The 17,029-nt window shown below is 34.1% G+C and overlaps 1 protein-coding gene across 5 annotated transcripts in view; it reads left to right on the top strand.

Moving 5' to 3' along the window:
• The window catches only part of CHD1 (chromodomain helicase DNA binding protein 1), a 78,299-nt gene that overhangs the window by 28,703 nt on the left and 32,567 nt on the right, over nt 1–17,029 (top strand). For all 5 annotated transcript variants that reach the window (XM_045499353.1, XM_045499343.1, XM_045499350.1 and 2 more), the window contains exons 6-18: nt 1,697–1,846; nt 1,976–2,247; nt 3,942–4,167; nt 4,625–4,725; nt 4,951–5,129; nt 6,010–6,137; nt 6,896–7,112; nt 7,803–7,892; nt 8,952–9,142; nt 9,852–10,040; nt 12,001–12,163; nt 13,238–13,390; nt 16,444–16,515. In XM_045499353.1, the coding sequence (XP_045355309.1) occupies nt 1,697–1,846; nt 1,976–2,247; nt 3,942–4,167; nt 4,625–4,725; nt 4,951–5,129; nt 6,010–6,137; nt 6,896–7,112; nt 7,803–7,892; nt 8,952–9,142; nt 9,852–10,040; nt 12,001–12,163; nt 13,238–13,390; nt 16,444–16,515 (2,131 nt within the window). The remainder of the gene's footprint in view (nt 1–1,696; nt 1,847–1,975; nt 2,248–3,941; nt 4,168–4,624; nt 4,726–4,950; nt 5,130–6,009; nt 6,138–6,895; nt 7,113–7,802; nt 7,893–8,951; nt 9,143–9,851; nt 10,041–12,000; nt 12,164–13,237; nt 13,391–16,443; nt 16,516–17,029) is intronic.

Raw genomic sequence — 17,029 nt, 5'->3', positions numbered from 1 at the left:
TCTGAGTTTTTTTCTCCCTTGTTTTGTCAAAAATACTGTTCCATTGTCTGTGTCTTATTTTTCTACTTTCCTTGGCTGTCCTGCAGTTTTACTTTGGTATATCTACCTTTGGATTTGTTATTTATTTGTTCCACTTTATTCACTCCTGTAACACATCTTTAACATGAAGATTCCTATCTTTTATTAGTTTCTGAAAATCCAGTCATTGTATCCCTGGACATTTTCTCATTTTGTAAATATTCCTGGTACTACTTTAATATATATCTTTTTTACTGGATTGTGTCTGTGGTAGATATCTATTGGATCATCCATCTTCTGTGTAAATCTTACTGTATCATGTTTTTTATCCCTTTATTGCTGTGTTACATCCTGGCTAATTTCCTCAGATCTGTCTACTGGTTTACTAGAAGTTTACTAGTTTACATTTTTAACTACTGTGTCTCATCAGTTCTATAACTCTTCCACTGAGTTAGTAATTTCTAAACTTGGCATAGGTGCAGGCAAGGACTATTTTTAAAACTAGTGGTTTGGGATGATATGGGTAGGTTTGGTTAGGTATAAAGGTCATAATGTGTATTATAAAAAATATGGAGACATTTTCATATACTTTACCTATCTGTTGCTATTTCTAGTGTGCATACTCTCAAAAGATCTCAAGATAAAAAAGGGATTACTTCCCTGTTACGGTTTTACCATGAACCAGATTTTATCATATGTGCTTGCTTATGGAACCCTTAGCATAGTCATAATTGATGCTTGAGGTACAGAGCAGTGGAGTAGAAGAGTAGCTGTGAGACTAGTTAGGGCATATATATAAGAATTTAATGTGTATCTTCCACTTGAAGTTGATATTACAGCAGAATATTAATGTGTACATCCAGTAATTTTTCTCTACATGTTTACTAGAATTAAATAGACTGAGTATAGACTCAAATTAGCAATAAAGCTAAGATAATAATTGTTGGTTAAAATGCACTAGTTTTTTTTCTTTATTACATTTTTCTATACTGAGTATATTTTAGGTTTCTTTATGAACATGTATTTAAAAATAAGCTTCAGAGTGTATTTTTTTTTAAGTTATTTTTTTTGAGAGAGGGAAAGCGAGCGTACGTGAGGAAGGGGCAGAGAGAGGGAGAGAGAGAGAGGGAATCCCAAGAAGATTCCTCACTGTCAGCGCAGAGCCCAATGTGGGGCTCAGACCCATGGACAATGAGATCGTGACCTGAGCTGAAGTCCAATGCTTAACCAACTAAGCCACCCAGGCGCCAAGAGTGTATATTTTTAAAAATCGTCTCCAGAAAATTAAAATGAAAGAGATTAGAATCTTTTTTTTTTTTTTGAGAGAGCAAGTATAATTATAAAGGATTTTCAAAATTAAACCCTGTGACTCTTTAAATTATCTTTCCATGTTATCATTCGTAGTGATAATCAGAATAACATTTACTTATTTGCCACTCATTGAGGTATAACTAAATGATTAACAAAACCCTGGAGTTATAGGAGAACTGTATGAAGAATATTTTCCAGCATTTTTTTATTCTACACACATTTTAATCTGTTAGTGTAAATGAAAGCAGCAATTTTTTTATACTAACTAAAACATAATTTATTTGATTTTTTTTGTACTTTTATAAGAGGTAAAATGTGCTATACAATCTAAGGATAAATAAACATACTTTGTATATTCTGTATACAGTGAAGATTGGCAAATGTCTGGGTCAGGATCTCCATCTCAATCTGGCTCAGATTCAGAATCTGAAGAAGAAAGAGATAAAAGCAGTTGTGATGAAACAGAATCTGATTATGAGCCAAAAAACAAAGTTAAAAGCAGGAAACCTCAAAATAGGTAAGTATAGTTCTCAATTTCATGCTGGAAATTGTTGGTTACAGAGATACTGTTTTTGTATATAGTGTCGCATGTCTTGTTTTATGCCATTGTTTCTGTAAAACACCTCTATCTCTTGGTCTTCCTTAGATCTAAGGCAAAAAATGGAAAGAAAATTCTTGGACAAAAAAAGAGACAGCTTGATTCATCTGAGGAGGAGGATGATGAAGAAGATTATGATAATGATAAAAGAAGTTCTCGTCGCCAAGCAACTGTCAATGTTAGCTATAAAGAAGATGAAGAAATGAAAACAGATTCCGATGACCTACTAGAAGTCTGTGGAGAGGATGTTCCTCAACCTGAGGAAGAGGAATTTGAAACAATAGAACGTTTTATGGATTGTCGGATTGGGAGAAAAGGAGGTATTTTCTTAAAAAACCTATTTATTTGATTATTTCAGTGATATTTACTAGAGTAAATAAAGTATTTCTTGAAGTTATTTCAGTTTTGAAAGTCAAGAGGGTGGCTTTTTTTCTGTTTTACTTGTTATAAACTATACTTTTCTTAGCCTGAGTATTTTCTCCCCACAAAATGATCCATTTAACCTCACTTGACCTTACTTGATTTACTGCAGATAATTAGAAAAAATTTTAACCTGTGTATCAGAGTTTTTCTGTTATACCTAAATAATAGGTGTTATTTAGGTACTTTCAACTTTACAAATGGTTTGGTTATTTCAAAATGTTTTTATGTAGGTTATTTTTAGTTATCTTGACATGCATTTTTTTTCTTTTCGGTTTTATTGAGATATAACGTAGAACATTGTATAAGTTTAAGGTGAACAGCATAATGACTTACATATATTGCAAAATGATTACCGCATTAAGTTTAGTTTCTATTTATCCATCATTTCATATAGGTAGAATAAGAAAAAAAATTTTGTTATGATAATTTAGAGTCTGTTCTCTGAGCAGCTTTTAAATATACCATACAGCAGTGTTAACTATGGTCATTATGTTGTACTTTATATCCCCAGTACTTACTTATTTGTCTTATAACTGGAAGTTTGTATGCATCTACATCATTATCCTCCCCCCCCCCCACCCCCCTGTTGCTGCCCCAACCTACATCCACTCGCTGCCTCTATTAACTACAGTTCTGATCTCTTTTTCTATGAGGTTTTGTTTGCTTTAAATTACGTGTATAAGTGAGATTATACAGTGTTTGTTTTTGACATTTCACTTGGAGTAATGCCCTAAGTGGTGTTCTACATTGTTGCAAATGTCAGGATTCCCTTCTTTTTTGTAGTTGAATAGTAATCTATCATATATATATAGATATCTATATCTATATATATGTATATCACATTTTCTTTATCTTTTTGCCTGTTGATGAATACTTAGGTTGTTTCTATGTCTTGGCTATTATAAATAAAACTGCATTGAACATGAGGGCTGCAGATATCTCCAACATAATGACTTTGGACATGGCAGTTTTTAAAGATGATTTTTCATTATTTTATTTGTAGTTATCAGGCTTCCAGTCATAAGTTGTTATAAATTGCTGTATGATCTTAGGTGTGTCACTGACTTTTAACCTTGTTTTTTCTAATTTTAAAACTGAGGAGATTAAATTAGATATTTCTGTTCTAAAATGCAGAGTTTCTTTTATGTATGTGTAATGCAATTTTACTTAAATTCTTGTACCCTGATATTTTGCCTATTTAAAAGAGAACTGGGGTGCCTGGGTGGTTCAGTCGGTTGGGCTACAGACCTCGGCACCAGATAATGGTGAGGCATGTGGGTGGCTCAGTCACTTAAGTGTCCGACTTTGGCTCAGGTCATGATCTCACGGTTCATGGGTTTGAGCCCCACGTCGGGCTCTGTGCTGACAGCTCAGAGCCTGGAGCCTGCTTCATATTCTGTGTCTCCACCTCTCTGCCCCTCCCTTGCTTGTGCTGTGTCTCTCTCAAAAATTAATAAACATTAAAAGAAAAACATTAACAAAATAAAATTAAAAAAAAAGAATATATTTTTCTATTTATATTGGATTTTTGAGTTGAAGGAAATAAGCTTATAACTGAATTATATGGAATGTATTGTGCTTTCTTTTTCAGCTACTGGTGCTACTACAACCATCTATGCAGTTGAAGCAGATGGTGACCCAAATGCAGGATTTGAAAAAAACAAGGAACCAGGAGAGATCCAGTATTTAATTAAATGGAAAGGATGGTCCCATATCCACAATACTTGGGAGACAGAAGAAACCCTTAAGCAGCAGAATGTTAGAGGAATGAAAAAATTGGATAATTATAAGAAAAAAGATCAGGAGACAAAAAGATGGTAAGTGTTTTATATTACACTTAATTTTTTAGCAGTTCAAAGGTTATTACTAAAGTTTTGTTAATAAGGAATACATAGTCAAGAATCCAGTAATAACCTAAAATAATTATTTATAGACTTATTGTATTGCATCTCAAGGTAAAACTTTTTAGAAATAGCCATATCTAAATTTCTCCTTGGTGACGGTCATGTAGAATGTGTGTCATATATAATGTAAATATATATGCGTGTAATGTAAATTTAATATAATATATAATGTAATTATAGCTTACACAATTTTAAAATTAAAAATTAATGATGCTTCACTTTATTTCTATTTCAATTACTTCCTTATTCAACTGAGTCGTATTTAGATGAGTGGCAAAATGGGAGATTTTGTGCTATAGAGAGTGTGGGGGGGAATGGGTTATTTAGAGGAGATTTTTAAGTCTAATTCTGGATTAAAATAATTTTTCAGGTTGAAAAATGCTTCTCCAGAAGATGTGGAATATTATAATTGCCAGCAAGAACTTACAGATGATCTACACAAACAGTATCAAATAGTGGAACGAATAATTGGTTAGTAATAAATGATTCTAATTAAACTTTTATCTTTCCATGCTTGAAATCAGAAAAAATAAATAAATTTACTATTTATACAGCAAATACAGTAGCTTAGTCTTACTGTAATAGGGTAGTATAAACCAGATGGCTAATTTTTGCTTGTGGTGTTGTTTTACCAAAAATTAGTCCTTGGGTAAAATTCATTGTAAAAATAAATAAATAACCTGATTTTTCTCACAGCTCATTCCAATCAGAAGTCAGCAGCTGGTTATCCCGATTATTATTGCAAATGGCAGGGCCTTCCATACTCAGAGTGCAGCTGGGAGGATGGAGCCCTAATTTCCAAAAAGTTTCAAGCATGCATAGATGAGTATTTTAGCAGGAATCAATCAAAAACCACTCCTTTTAAAGATTGCAAAGTGAGTATTGTTTGAAATTTGTAATTGTTGAGAATAGTATTTATGCATCATAAAAATATTACAAGCTCAAATAAAGAATGGATCCTGCCTGATTTCAGATAGGCTAAGAGAGAGGGAACTGCTTGGTTGGTAGGTCTTATAGGAAATGGTGTTCCTGTAATTGATACATCTAAGATGTGGCACTGTCTTTTGGCCCTGGTGAGTGAAACTACGTCAGTAAGATGATAAATTGGTGGTAGTGTTGTGAGGAGTGGCTTGGGGAGACCAAATAGGAAAATTTCCTGAAAAATAGGTGTGTGTGTGTATGTATGCTTGGTTTAAAAGATAGGGAGTATTTTCTTTGAAGGTAGGAAAGAAAAAGAAGGATGTACCCATAGGAAAAAAGTTAGTACCTAAGATTACCTTGCTTTAATATAGGATGTTTATACTTAAAGTGATTATTAGCAATAGTTTTGAGGATCTATATGCTAGTAAAACTTGTTTTCTTATTACAAGATTGAATTAAGTTGATAATGGTAATTAAGAAATCAAAAATTTAAGCCAGTTGTATGGTTTATTTCTGGGTCAGGGCTGCAGCAGCAGTTAATTGAATGAATTTAACATAGGTTTTGTTTGTGAACTATGTGAGACCCCAGGTATTTCAGCCAGAACTTATTTCTATCATTTTTTGTCCAAAAAGGGCAAAATATTTCACTATACTTTGTTATAGTAATAGAAAACAGTCTTTCGATGAATCCTGAGATACATCTTGAGTCATGGAATTTCTGATTTTGATGATTTGACATGAAATGTCAAAATTTATGGTAAAAGCTGAGATTTTCATGTTTTAAAATAATTTCCCACATTTAATGGTTCTTATTAACATTTATTTCTACTAAAGGTATTAAAACAAAGGCCAAGATTTGTAGCCCTAAAGAAGCAGCCATCCTACATTGGAGGACATGAGAGTTTAGAATTAAGAGATTATCAACTGAATGGTTTAAATTGGCTTGCTCATTCTTGGTGCAAGTAAGTATATTTTGAATTATCTGTTTAATTTGAGAGCATACGAATTTTACAAGTAGAGGATTTGGAAAAGATTTCCACCAACATGAAGGATAAAGACAGTTTTTATATGCAGGTTTTCAAATTTCCTTAGTATATAAATAATACTTATTATATACTAAGAAGAAGATCCAGTGGAGTTTGAGGTTTAACCTGTTTGCTGCAGCACTCCATATTGAACTTAAAATCAGCATACATATATATATTTCTATCCTACAGTCCTGGACTCTTTCTCTTCCAGTTATTTCTAATATTTAGGCCTCTTCCCCTGCCCCCCCACCCTCACCCCGGCCCCGCCCTGTGTTTCTTGTTCTATTCTTGGCAATATAGGTAACCCTAGGGTGCAGATTTTTTGTATTTAAATTTTACTGTAGCTATAGTTTATCCTGCTGTATATTTTCTTTCTGCTAATTTTTTTACTTATTTAATATGTCTGGACTCTGTCACTTGTAGATTGTGTTCTTGGCTGCATAACTGATTAAAAATAATACGTTAATCTTTAAGCTTCTTTTGTACTAAAATGGTAAACTTTGTCCACTTAAACTATTACAAAGGCCTTTATTTACATTTATTATTTATAAGTAATAAAAGTGGTGTATTGTTTGTATACCTGTCAGATTTATTTTAACTGTTCATATAAATTTGTACATAGGTTATGTAAAAAAGTTTCTTTACAAATTTGAATCTTTATTGCATACGTAATTTTTGTTTTTACTTTGTAGAGGAAATAGTTGCATACTTGCTGATGAAATGGGCCTTGGAAAAACAATACAGACGATCTCATTTCTGAACTATTTGTTTCATGAGCATCAATTATATGGACCTTTTCTGTTAGTAGTACCACTCTCCACTCTTACTTCCTGGCAAAGGGAAATTCAGACATGGGCTTCTCAGATGAATGCTGTGGTCTATTTAGGTGACATTAACAGCAGAAATATGGTAAGTTGTTTCTCCACAAATTTAGAAATCTAGATATACTTGTCTTTCAGGATAGGTATTGTATGTGTCTTTGTAGTCTTAATTTTTAGAGTAAAACTTGCCACAAGTAAGTGCTCAATACGTGTTTAATTGGCTGAATACTAAAAGTCAATTTTCAGTTGAGTGTTATTTTATGTAATAATTTTTTCTCCTAATTTGTTGTGGAAAATTTCAGATACACATGAAAGCAGACAGAAGAGTATAATAAACCTCCATGTTACTCATCTCCAGCTTCACAGTTTTAATGCATTGCCAGTTTTGTTTCCTCCCAGATATTGTGAAGCAAACCTGAATATCATTTCATCCATAAATGCCATGTTATTAAATGAATTAATCACTTACGTTTTGTTAAATGAGAACTTCCTTTAGTGGAAAATGTGTAAGAAAAATATATCTGCTATTTTTTGTAGGTTTTGATATGCTGTGGCATTTACATTTTATTTATAAGTAAGATTAGTGCAGCTTGGTAGGCATTGTTAAGAATAAAATGATTTTTAACGAAAATTTAAATAAAATAATTAAAATGATTTTATTACATAAACATATACATTGTTTTTTGTGTATTTTGAGCAGATTTTATTTCAGATATTCAAGTACAAGTATATTTTTCATAATGATTATCTTAAAATTGTCTTTAAAATTTCTTGATAGATAAGAACTCATGAATGGATGCATCCCCAGACCAAACGGTTAAAATTTAATATACTTTTAACAACTTATGAAATTTTATTGAAGGATAAGGTATGTATTACCTATGGTTTTCTTTTTGGTGTATATCCATTTTTCCTTTACCGTGTGTTGTGGATAGGATGAGAAGATAACTTAAATCAAGGGTCAGCAGACTACATCCTGTGAGTCAGATCTGGTTTATTTTTTATGACCTTTGAATTAAGAATATTGCTTACATTTTTAGTGGGTGTAAAAACCAAAGAATATGCAGCACAGGTCACCACACATTTGTCTGCACAAGCTAAAATACTTCATGTGAGTCTTTACAGGAAAAGTTTGCCAACTGCTGACTTACATGCAACGAGTTTGGCATAGTGCTTTGATTTGTAAGGTCTTTGAAAGAGGAGGAGAATACCTAAAAGGATTAAGCTACCCATGGATGAAGCATTGTATTAAATGCTTGATAGATGTCTTATTTAATTCTTTATAGTTAATATGTCAAGTAATTCTAATCTATTATATAAGATCCTGCTGTCATCTCTACTTTATTGGAAAGAAAAATCATGTCTCAAAGTGGTTATTGAGCTTGTCTCTTGGATCATACAACCACTAAATAGTAGAATCTGGCCTGTCTCTGTTTTAAGTCAGAGACCCATATTTATATACACAGATCCACAGTGTTTAAAGGTCATACAGTGAATTATTCCTACACTTGGAGTAAAGACACTTCCAAATTTATATCTTACTTTCTCCAAATTGACACTAATAGAAGCTTCTGCTGCCCTTCGGCTAAAAATCTTTTGTAAAAATTTTTAAATGATAACTATTTTAAATGATAGTTATTTAAATTTTTTTATTTTTTTTCTCTCTCTTTTTTTTTTTAGAATGTGTATGCTATTATGCTCTGTTTTCCAGTGGGTGTTTTCCAGTGGGTGAATTAGTCATGGAGGGAACTTTATTTTGCATGTTGAGTTACTTGATTTGAAGATTCCAATAAATCTTGAAATAATATGTAGTTTTTATCTGAAAACAAGACAAAAGCATGTTCTCAATTTTAATTTGCCTCGGTTTAATAATTTGAATTTCACTTTTCTCTTAAAACATTAACTGTGTTCTTCTGTTCATTTTAAGGCATTCCTTGGAGGTCTGAATTGGGCGTTTATAGGTGTAGATGAAGCACATCGATTAAAGAATGATGACTCTCTTCTGTATAAAACTTTAATAGACTTTAAATCCAATCACCGTCTCCTTATTACTGGAACTCCTCTACAGAACTCCCTTAAAGAGCTGTGGTCTTTGCTACATTTCATTATGCCAGAAAAGTAAGATAAGTTAGGATATGCAATTTTAATGTTAGTTTTGAATGTTAAGCTTAGCAAGAAAATATTAGTGTAGGTAGTAATAAGGTCTGTAAGAAGTATTAATTGTCCTTGAACATTAGATTACAGGTTTTTAAGAAGGGAAAAAAAGGGGGGCGATGCAGCATTTCACATTTCTAATAATATTTTAACTTTTCAAATTTGTAAATAAATAAGCTTGAGTCATGTGTAATAAATTACAACAGTTGATTCTGCCCATGTTCAAAATATACTTGGCTTGAAGAACAAACAGTATCATTCTTAGTACTTAATATTAGCAATAACAACAGTAATAAGGTACTGGTAATCCCTTTTTCTAAATGGGGAAAACTAGATAAGGATAAATAACTTGTCCAAGATCACAAAATTGCTCTCTTTCAATAGATTCAGAACTTTAATATATTCGTCGAGAAATATTTTAGTGACAATTCTGTACTTGAAAATATTTAATATCTTTAACTCCAGGAGAATCCTAATTTTCATAAAATAACCTATTTTTCACCTTTATGTAGATACAAGATGGGTTTCTTGGGAACGATAGTCCTTAGAAGTGACTAATGTTAGCTAGTCTTTTCCTGAAAGTCTATATTTTGCTTATATGTGACTACCCTGAAAATTTTCATATGCAGTATGACTTTTTCAGTGATTTTTTCCATTTTCTTAAATTTTTAAGGTTTTCTTCCTGGGAAGATTTTGAAGAAGAACATGGAAAAGGCAGAGAATATGGTTATGCAAGCCTCCACAAGGAGCTTGAACCATTTCTGTTACGCAGAGTTAAAAAAGATGTGGAAAAATCTCTTCCTGCCAAGGTTGAGCAGATTTTAAGAATGGAAATGAGTGCTTTACAGAAACAGTATTACAAGTAAGCTGTAAACAGAGCACGTGTTCTGGACCTTTAATTCTAAATAATCCCCCTATCCTTGTCTCATGGAGGTGCTGTCTCTCCTCCCAGTAGGGTCTTAGAGCAATAACAATTCTTGAATATTAAAATAGGTTTATATTATGACATATTGAAGCAAAGAGAGATCAACTTGTCCAAGATAACGGGTAACCTAAGATTAATTAAATCATCCTTAATTGCATTTGTCTACTTTATGCTCTTTTAACATACATAGGGTTTCTGTTAAATATTAGTTAATATTGACTACTTAAGTGTTAGTGATACTAAGGCATTATTATATAATTATGATACATAATTGACAGAGGTAGAGGCCAGAAAAAGAAAGTTTTAGGACACACCCTCTCTTTTCCCCCATGTGGAAGAATATTAATTGCACTTTAGATAAATTATATTTGTCGGAGCACCTGGATGGCTCAGTTAAGCATCCGACTCTGGCTCAGGTCATGAACTCTCAGTTTGTGAGTTTGAGCCCCACGTCAGGCTTTGTGCTGACAGTTGGGAGCCTGGAGCCAGCTTCGGATTCTCTGCCCCTCCTCTTGCTCATGCTCTGTCTCTCGTTCTCAAAAATAAACATTAAAAAAAAATTATGTATGTCAGAACTATACATAATGTTTCAAAGAATCAAAAAGAGAGTATCTATCCTAATATCTGTTTAAACATTTAATTGCATAAAATCCATGGCTACCTGCATTTGGATTTTCAGAAATTTATGGTAAAACTGTAAGTGCCATACATTAAATAATTCATTGCATGAATTTTAGGTTTGTATTATGGAAAATCTCAAGCATATACAAAAAGAGGATGACATAATAAACCCCCAACACTCAGCTTTGTTTTCAATTCAGATAGCCAGTCTTATTTTATCTCTAGACATTCCCATTTCCTATCATTTTGAGGCGAATCAGAGATAAATTATTCCAAGTTCCTTCAAAGACTAACCTTATAAAAATGAAAATAAAAGGTGGTAGAAGACAAAGTACATCATAATGAGAGGAAATGTTACATAGTTATATAAATAGTTTGGAGTAATAAAATCTACCTATAATTTTTCTACAAGTTGTAATTGTATTGTGTTAACTGTAATTTAGAGAAGGCATTGTGGTTAAACCAGGTATGCTCATGAGGTTTTTTTATAAGTCTACGTATTGGTTGCCTAATATACTAAGATTTGTTGGAAGGTTAATATAGATAATAGTTAACCATTAAAAAAATTTTTCTTGGGCGCCTGGGTGGCGCAGTCGGTTAAGCCTCCGACTTCAGCCAGGTCACGATCTCGCGGTCCGTGAGTTCGAGCCCCGCGTCAGGCTCTGGGCTGATGGCTCGGAGCCTGGAGCCTGTTTCCGATTCTGTGTCTTCCTCTCTCTCTGCCCCTCCCCCGTTCATGCTCTGTCTCTCTCTGTCCCAAAAATAAAATAAACGTTGAAAAAAATAAATAAATAAATAAATAAATTTTTCTTTAATGTTTATTTTTGAGAGAGAGAGAGGGGGACAGAGCGTGAGTGGGGAAGGGCAAAGAGAGAAGGAGACAGTGTCAAACAGGCTCCAGGCTCTGAGCTGTCAGTACAGAGCCCGATGCGGGGCTTGAACTCACAAACCATGAGGTCATGACCTGAGCTGAAGTCAGACGCTTCACTGAGCCACCCAGGTGCCCCGATAGTTAACCATTTTGAAGTAACTTTGGGGGGAAAAGGATTAATACACTATACTCACTATGTTACATTAAGCCTTTACTGTATATTGATCGGATTCTCAGTCTTATGAACAAAGTTCACGAGTCTTCTGAACGATGTTTGGACCATAGTATATCCAGTTGTGAACTTCATAATGGTACAGTTTTGCTTTGGTGCTTGATTTTTTTTTTTTTATGGTTTTAGAATTCATCCTGGTAATTGTTCTGCTAACCATCATTTTCTTTAAACAGATGGATATTAACTAGGAATTACAAAGCCCTCAGCAAAGGTTCCAAGGGCAGTACCTCAGGCTTTTTGAACATTATGATGGAGCTAAAGAAATGTTGTAACCATTGCTACCTCATTAAACCACCAGATAATAATGAATTCTATAATAAACAGGAGGCCTTACAAGTAAGGATTTTTACTTTGTAGTAAAGCAAAATTCTAGAAATGTTTATTTCAGTTATAACTGAAAATGGCATGATGCTTTAATATATTGCTTAGAAGTTTTCTTTGGTTATGGTATATTAAATAATGGTGTTAATTATTTTCTTTGTCTTTATTAAAAAAGCCTTCAGAATTATAATTTATACAATTATTTTGATCATTTTTCTAAAAATGGATTTGTATGGACTACCAAGAGTTATCCAGGAGAAATCCCTTAGTATATTCTTAAATGACAGAAATTCACATTATGATGCTGAATTTGTGATATGGCAAATGATAGTTTTTTAATAAATATATATATATTTTAATGTTTCTTTATTTTTGAGTGAGAAAGACACCGCATGAGTGTGGGAGGGGCAGGGAAAGAGGGACACACAGAATCTCAAGCAGGCTCCAGGCTCTGAGCTCTCGGCACAGAGCCTGACCTGGGGCTTGAACCCACGGACCACAAGATCATGACCCCAGCTGAAGTCGGATGCTTAACCCGTTGAACCACCCAGGCACCCCAAATGATAGTCTTAAGAAAGGCATCTTGAGCTTAGAGTTTACACTTCCTATTGCTTCTGGTAGACAGATGAGGCGTGAAGAGGGCCACAATTGCCATTCAACCACAGTAGTGCTTTAAAAGAGCTAGGTTCATTGGCTGATACATAAAATTAAAATCTGTTTTCTTTTAACCTTTAGCTGCTTAGTTGCTGCTGCTTTCGATGTATTGTTTTTCAGCTGAGATTTTTGGAGAAGTAGTGTAATAACTAGCAAATATAGTGAAACACGCCCCCCCTTTCCCCAAAACAGAATGCAAATCTAGGTGCTAAATGGCAAGGAAAATTTTAGCTTAAATCGTAGATAAAAATGATTCTAGAAAAGGTTCTAGAAAATTTTGGAAACTGAAATAAACTTTTTCAACATTATAAAAATACAAAATCTCAATTTTCAATAATTAAAGAAGCTAAAGTTTTAAGTGGGGCATTTGTTTCATTTGGTTGATTCTTTGCACATGCTCACATGCTCTAACCATTGTAATTTATTGTTTTCTAGCACTTAATCCGTAGTAGCGGAAAATTGATTCTTCTTGACAAACTGTTAATTCGCCTAAGAGAACGAGGCAATAGAGTTCTTATTTTTTCTCAAATGGTGCGGATGTTAGACATACTTGCAGAATATTTGAAATACCGTCAATTCCCCTTTCAAGTAAGCATTTCATTTTTTCCTTTTTGTTGACAAATTTCATCGGATCTTTACAAAATTACCTGTGAAATTCTTGTGTAAATGAAGTATAGATTTTTTAATAAACTGTATTTTCAAGATAATATATCTGTTTTAAACATTTCTATTTGTCATTATTCCCTTTTTTCTCCTTGACCTTATCTTTAGCAGCAAAGTAATTTTTCTATTCTCTAGTCTTTATTTTAATTTTGTATTTCTCTTCTATGCTCATATGTAAATGGGCAGCCTTATGAGTTAGGCTTTATTTTGAGGAAGGGAGAGAGAGCAGCCTTTGTGAATGTTACCAGGACTGCTGCAGATTCTTTTGCGGTGAAGGGGAGGGTGTGCTTTTCCTGTGCTCACCCCCCGACCCCCATCTCCCTCCTTTCTCTGCAAGCAAAAACAGCTCCCTGCCCTCCGCAGCTTCTCTCCCCCCCAGTTCACCTCTCCGTGTCGTGTACCTGCTGAGTTCTGTAGTTCAGGTTGTGTAGATTGTTGTGTTAATCCTTAAATCAGTTTTCTAGGTGTGCAGGATGGTTTAGTGTTGATCTGGGTGTATTTCATGGATGCGAGACGCAAAAAACTCTGCTGTTCCCTTAACGACTTTTTATTCAGTGCCTGCTATGTGTCAGCCAATATCAGGACTGTTACGGATTCTGAAGAATAATGTTCTATAATTATTCTAATGTATAGTTTACTGAATAAAACTTGTAGATGACTTTAGGGAAGGTATTGAAGACCAAAATGAGCTTATATTCCATCTATTCAGTGTTTATGTTGAAATCTATTCAGTGTAATTAAAGCTAGTATGAATGAGTGTTTAATGTTAGAGTCAGGTGCTAGTTTCAGTACTTTTCTAATAATTTATTTAATCCTTATTTAATCCTTTCTTGAACAGTGCCTAGAACATAGCGAACATTCACATAGCTAGTAAATGATGAATGTTAGTGCAGGCAATAAAATAGAAGTAGAATTATAATGATGAATCTCAACAGACATCATTTGAGGGACGGGTCTTTGGTGATATGAACGTGATTGAGAAATATATGGTCATTTAGGCTAGGGAAAAATATAGAAAAAGTACTATTGTTTGATTTTCTTAACATCTTTATTGAGATGTGATTTCCATTCCATGCAATTAATTCATCCATTTAAAGTGTACAATTCAGTGATTTTTAATATATTCACAGAGTTGGGCAGCCATCAACACAATAAATTTTAGAATGTTTTTATGGCCTCAAAAAGAAACAGTACCCTATAACTATCACCCTGTTTCCATTCCACCCCTCTATCCTTACCCCAGTCCTGTGTTGGTTTGTTTTTAGACAAATTATTGTGTCTACATGGTCAAACAAAACAAATAGTAAACAAGTGCTGGTAATTAGTTCTCTGCCCCTACTCCCTTCTCATTCCAGTATTATTTCCCAGAGAAAATTATTTTTAACATTCTTTTAGTTTAGATCATGCCTTAATAAATGATATACACTGGGTTTTCTTTTTTTGTTCTGTTTTGTTTTTTTTAATTTGTTTATTTTGAAAGAGAGAGAGAGAGCAGCAGAGGGGCAGAGAGAGGGAGAGAACCCTAGGCAGGCTCCGTGCTGTCAGCACAGAGCCTGATGTGGGACTCAAAGTCATTAATCATGAGATCATGACTTGAGCCTAAATGAAGGGTCGGATGCTTAACCGACCGAGCCACCCTCCCTGGTGCCCTGATATGCCACTGTTGTTAAGAAGTTTTTACTAATAGTAATTTTTAGTGAAAATGAAACCAGTAGCACATTTAAATTTTTAAAAAATGTTTATTAATTTATTTTGAGAGAGAGAGAGTGAGAACTGGGGAGGGACAAAGAGAAGGAGAGAGAATCCTAAGCAGACTCCACTCTACGTGGAGCCCATTCAGGGGATAGGGGCGGCTGGATCTCAGAACTGCAGGATTACTACCTGAGCCCAACTGAGCCCCCAGGCACCCTAAAATTTTTTTTTTTAATTTTGGACATCAGCTAATGTTTAGTAAGCACTCAATATATATGCCAGACACTGTGGTAAGTGTTTTACTTTGTTCTCTCACTGAATCCTTTGAATTTTATGAAGAAAGTACTATTATGTTCATTACCTAAGAAAGAAACTGACAAGATGAAAAGTCAGATCGCTTGCCCAAGGCACCCATGGATATTGAAGATACTCAGATGTGGGCTTTTTGACTCAAATCAGTGACTTTGAAACTTTAATCAGGGGCTTTGCTGTACCTCTTTTCTCAGAGTTTCTGATTTCAGTATTCAGTAGATCTGGGATGGGGCTCAAAAATTTGCATTTCTGAGTTCTCAGGTGACAACGATGTTGTTGGTCCACTAACCACCCTGGACTTCACCACTGTTTTTAAAACTGTGGACTGTAACCTGTTAATGGATCTGGGAATCAATTTAATGGGTTGTACCAACATTTTGAAAAAATGAAATAGATTTTAATATATGAGGCCATATCATGATACATGTGTCATGTAATTTGCTTTGGATATACAGTTGTGTACTCATTCACATGTAAAATATATTTCTTACAGTGAGACTCAGACACAATGATAGCCAATGCTATTTACTATTATTATCTGGGAAAATAGTCCTAACGGTTAAGAGCACAGACTCTATAGACAGAATGCTTGGGCATTGTTTTCTTGACTAATAAGTACCTAAGTCTTTATTTTTTTTTTTAATTTTTTTTTTTTCAACGTTTATTTATTTTTGGGACAGAGAGAGACAGAACATGAACGGGGGAGGGTCAGAGAGAGAGGGAGACACAGAATCGGAAACAGGCTCCAGGCTCTGAGCCATCAGCCCAGAGCCTGACACGGGGCTCGAACTCACGGACCGCGAGATCGTGACCTGGCTGAAGTCGGACGCTTAACCGACTGCGCCACCCAGGCGCCCCTACTCTTATAGTCTTAATGAAAGTAATGCTGCATTTTCATACTTCATAATTGATTTTAATACCTTTTTAAATATTTGATTCTGTTATGTGAAGTATTTTAATGTGTTTTATTTTAGAGATTAGATGGATCAATAAAAGGGGAGCTGAGAAAACAAGCACTAGATCATTTTAATGCTGAAGGATCAGAGGTATGAATGCTTTTAAAACTAAATAATTTTAGTCATAATTTTAGTAAATTATTTTTGTCATTATTGTTTTTTTTAAAAAAAGTCTTATTAGCTAGTTTTACTTTCTAAATGAGGTTTTAAAATCAGTATTTTATGTTAATCTGAAGAATTTTGCCCTTATCAATACTGTTTCAGCATAGAACAGTTAATTTGCTTCTAAATAAATTATCCCATTTTCTTTTTTTTTTTTTTTTTTTTTTTTCAACGTTTATTTATTTTTGGGACAGAGAGAGACAGAGCATGAACGGGGGTGGGGCAGAGAGAGGGAAACACAGAATCAGAAACAGGCTCCAGGCTCTGAGCCATCAGCCCAGAGCCTGATGCGGGGCTCGAACTCACGGACCGCGAGATCGTGACCTGGCTGAAGTCGGACGCTTAACCGACTGCGCCACCCAGGCGCCCCGAATTATCCCATTTTCATTTAAAATTCATTGTAGATTTGGTGTTCATTATTTCCATGTATATTTGTATTTTG

Source organism: Leopardus geoffroyi, chromosome A1, assembly GCF_018350155.1.
Source record: "Leopardus geoffroyi isolate Oge1 chromosome A1, O.geoffroyi_Oge1_pat1.0, whole genome shotgun sequence".
NCBI classification, from domain to species: domain Eukaryota; kingdom Metazoa; phylum Chordata; class Mammalia; order Carnivora; family Felidae; genus Leopardus; species Leopardus geoffroyi.
This window is presented reverse-complemented; position numbering and strand designations above follow the sequence as displayed.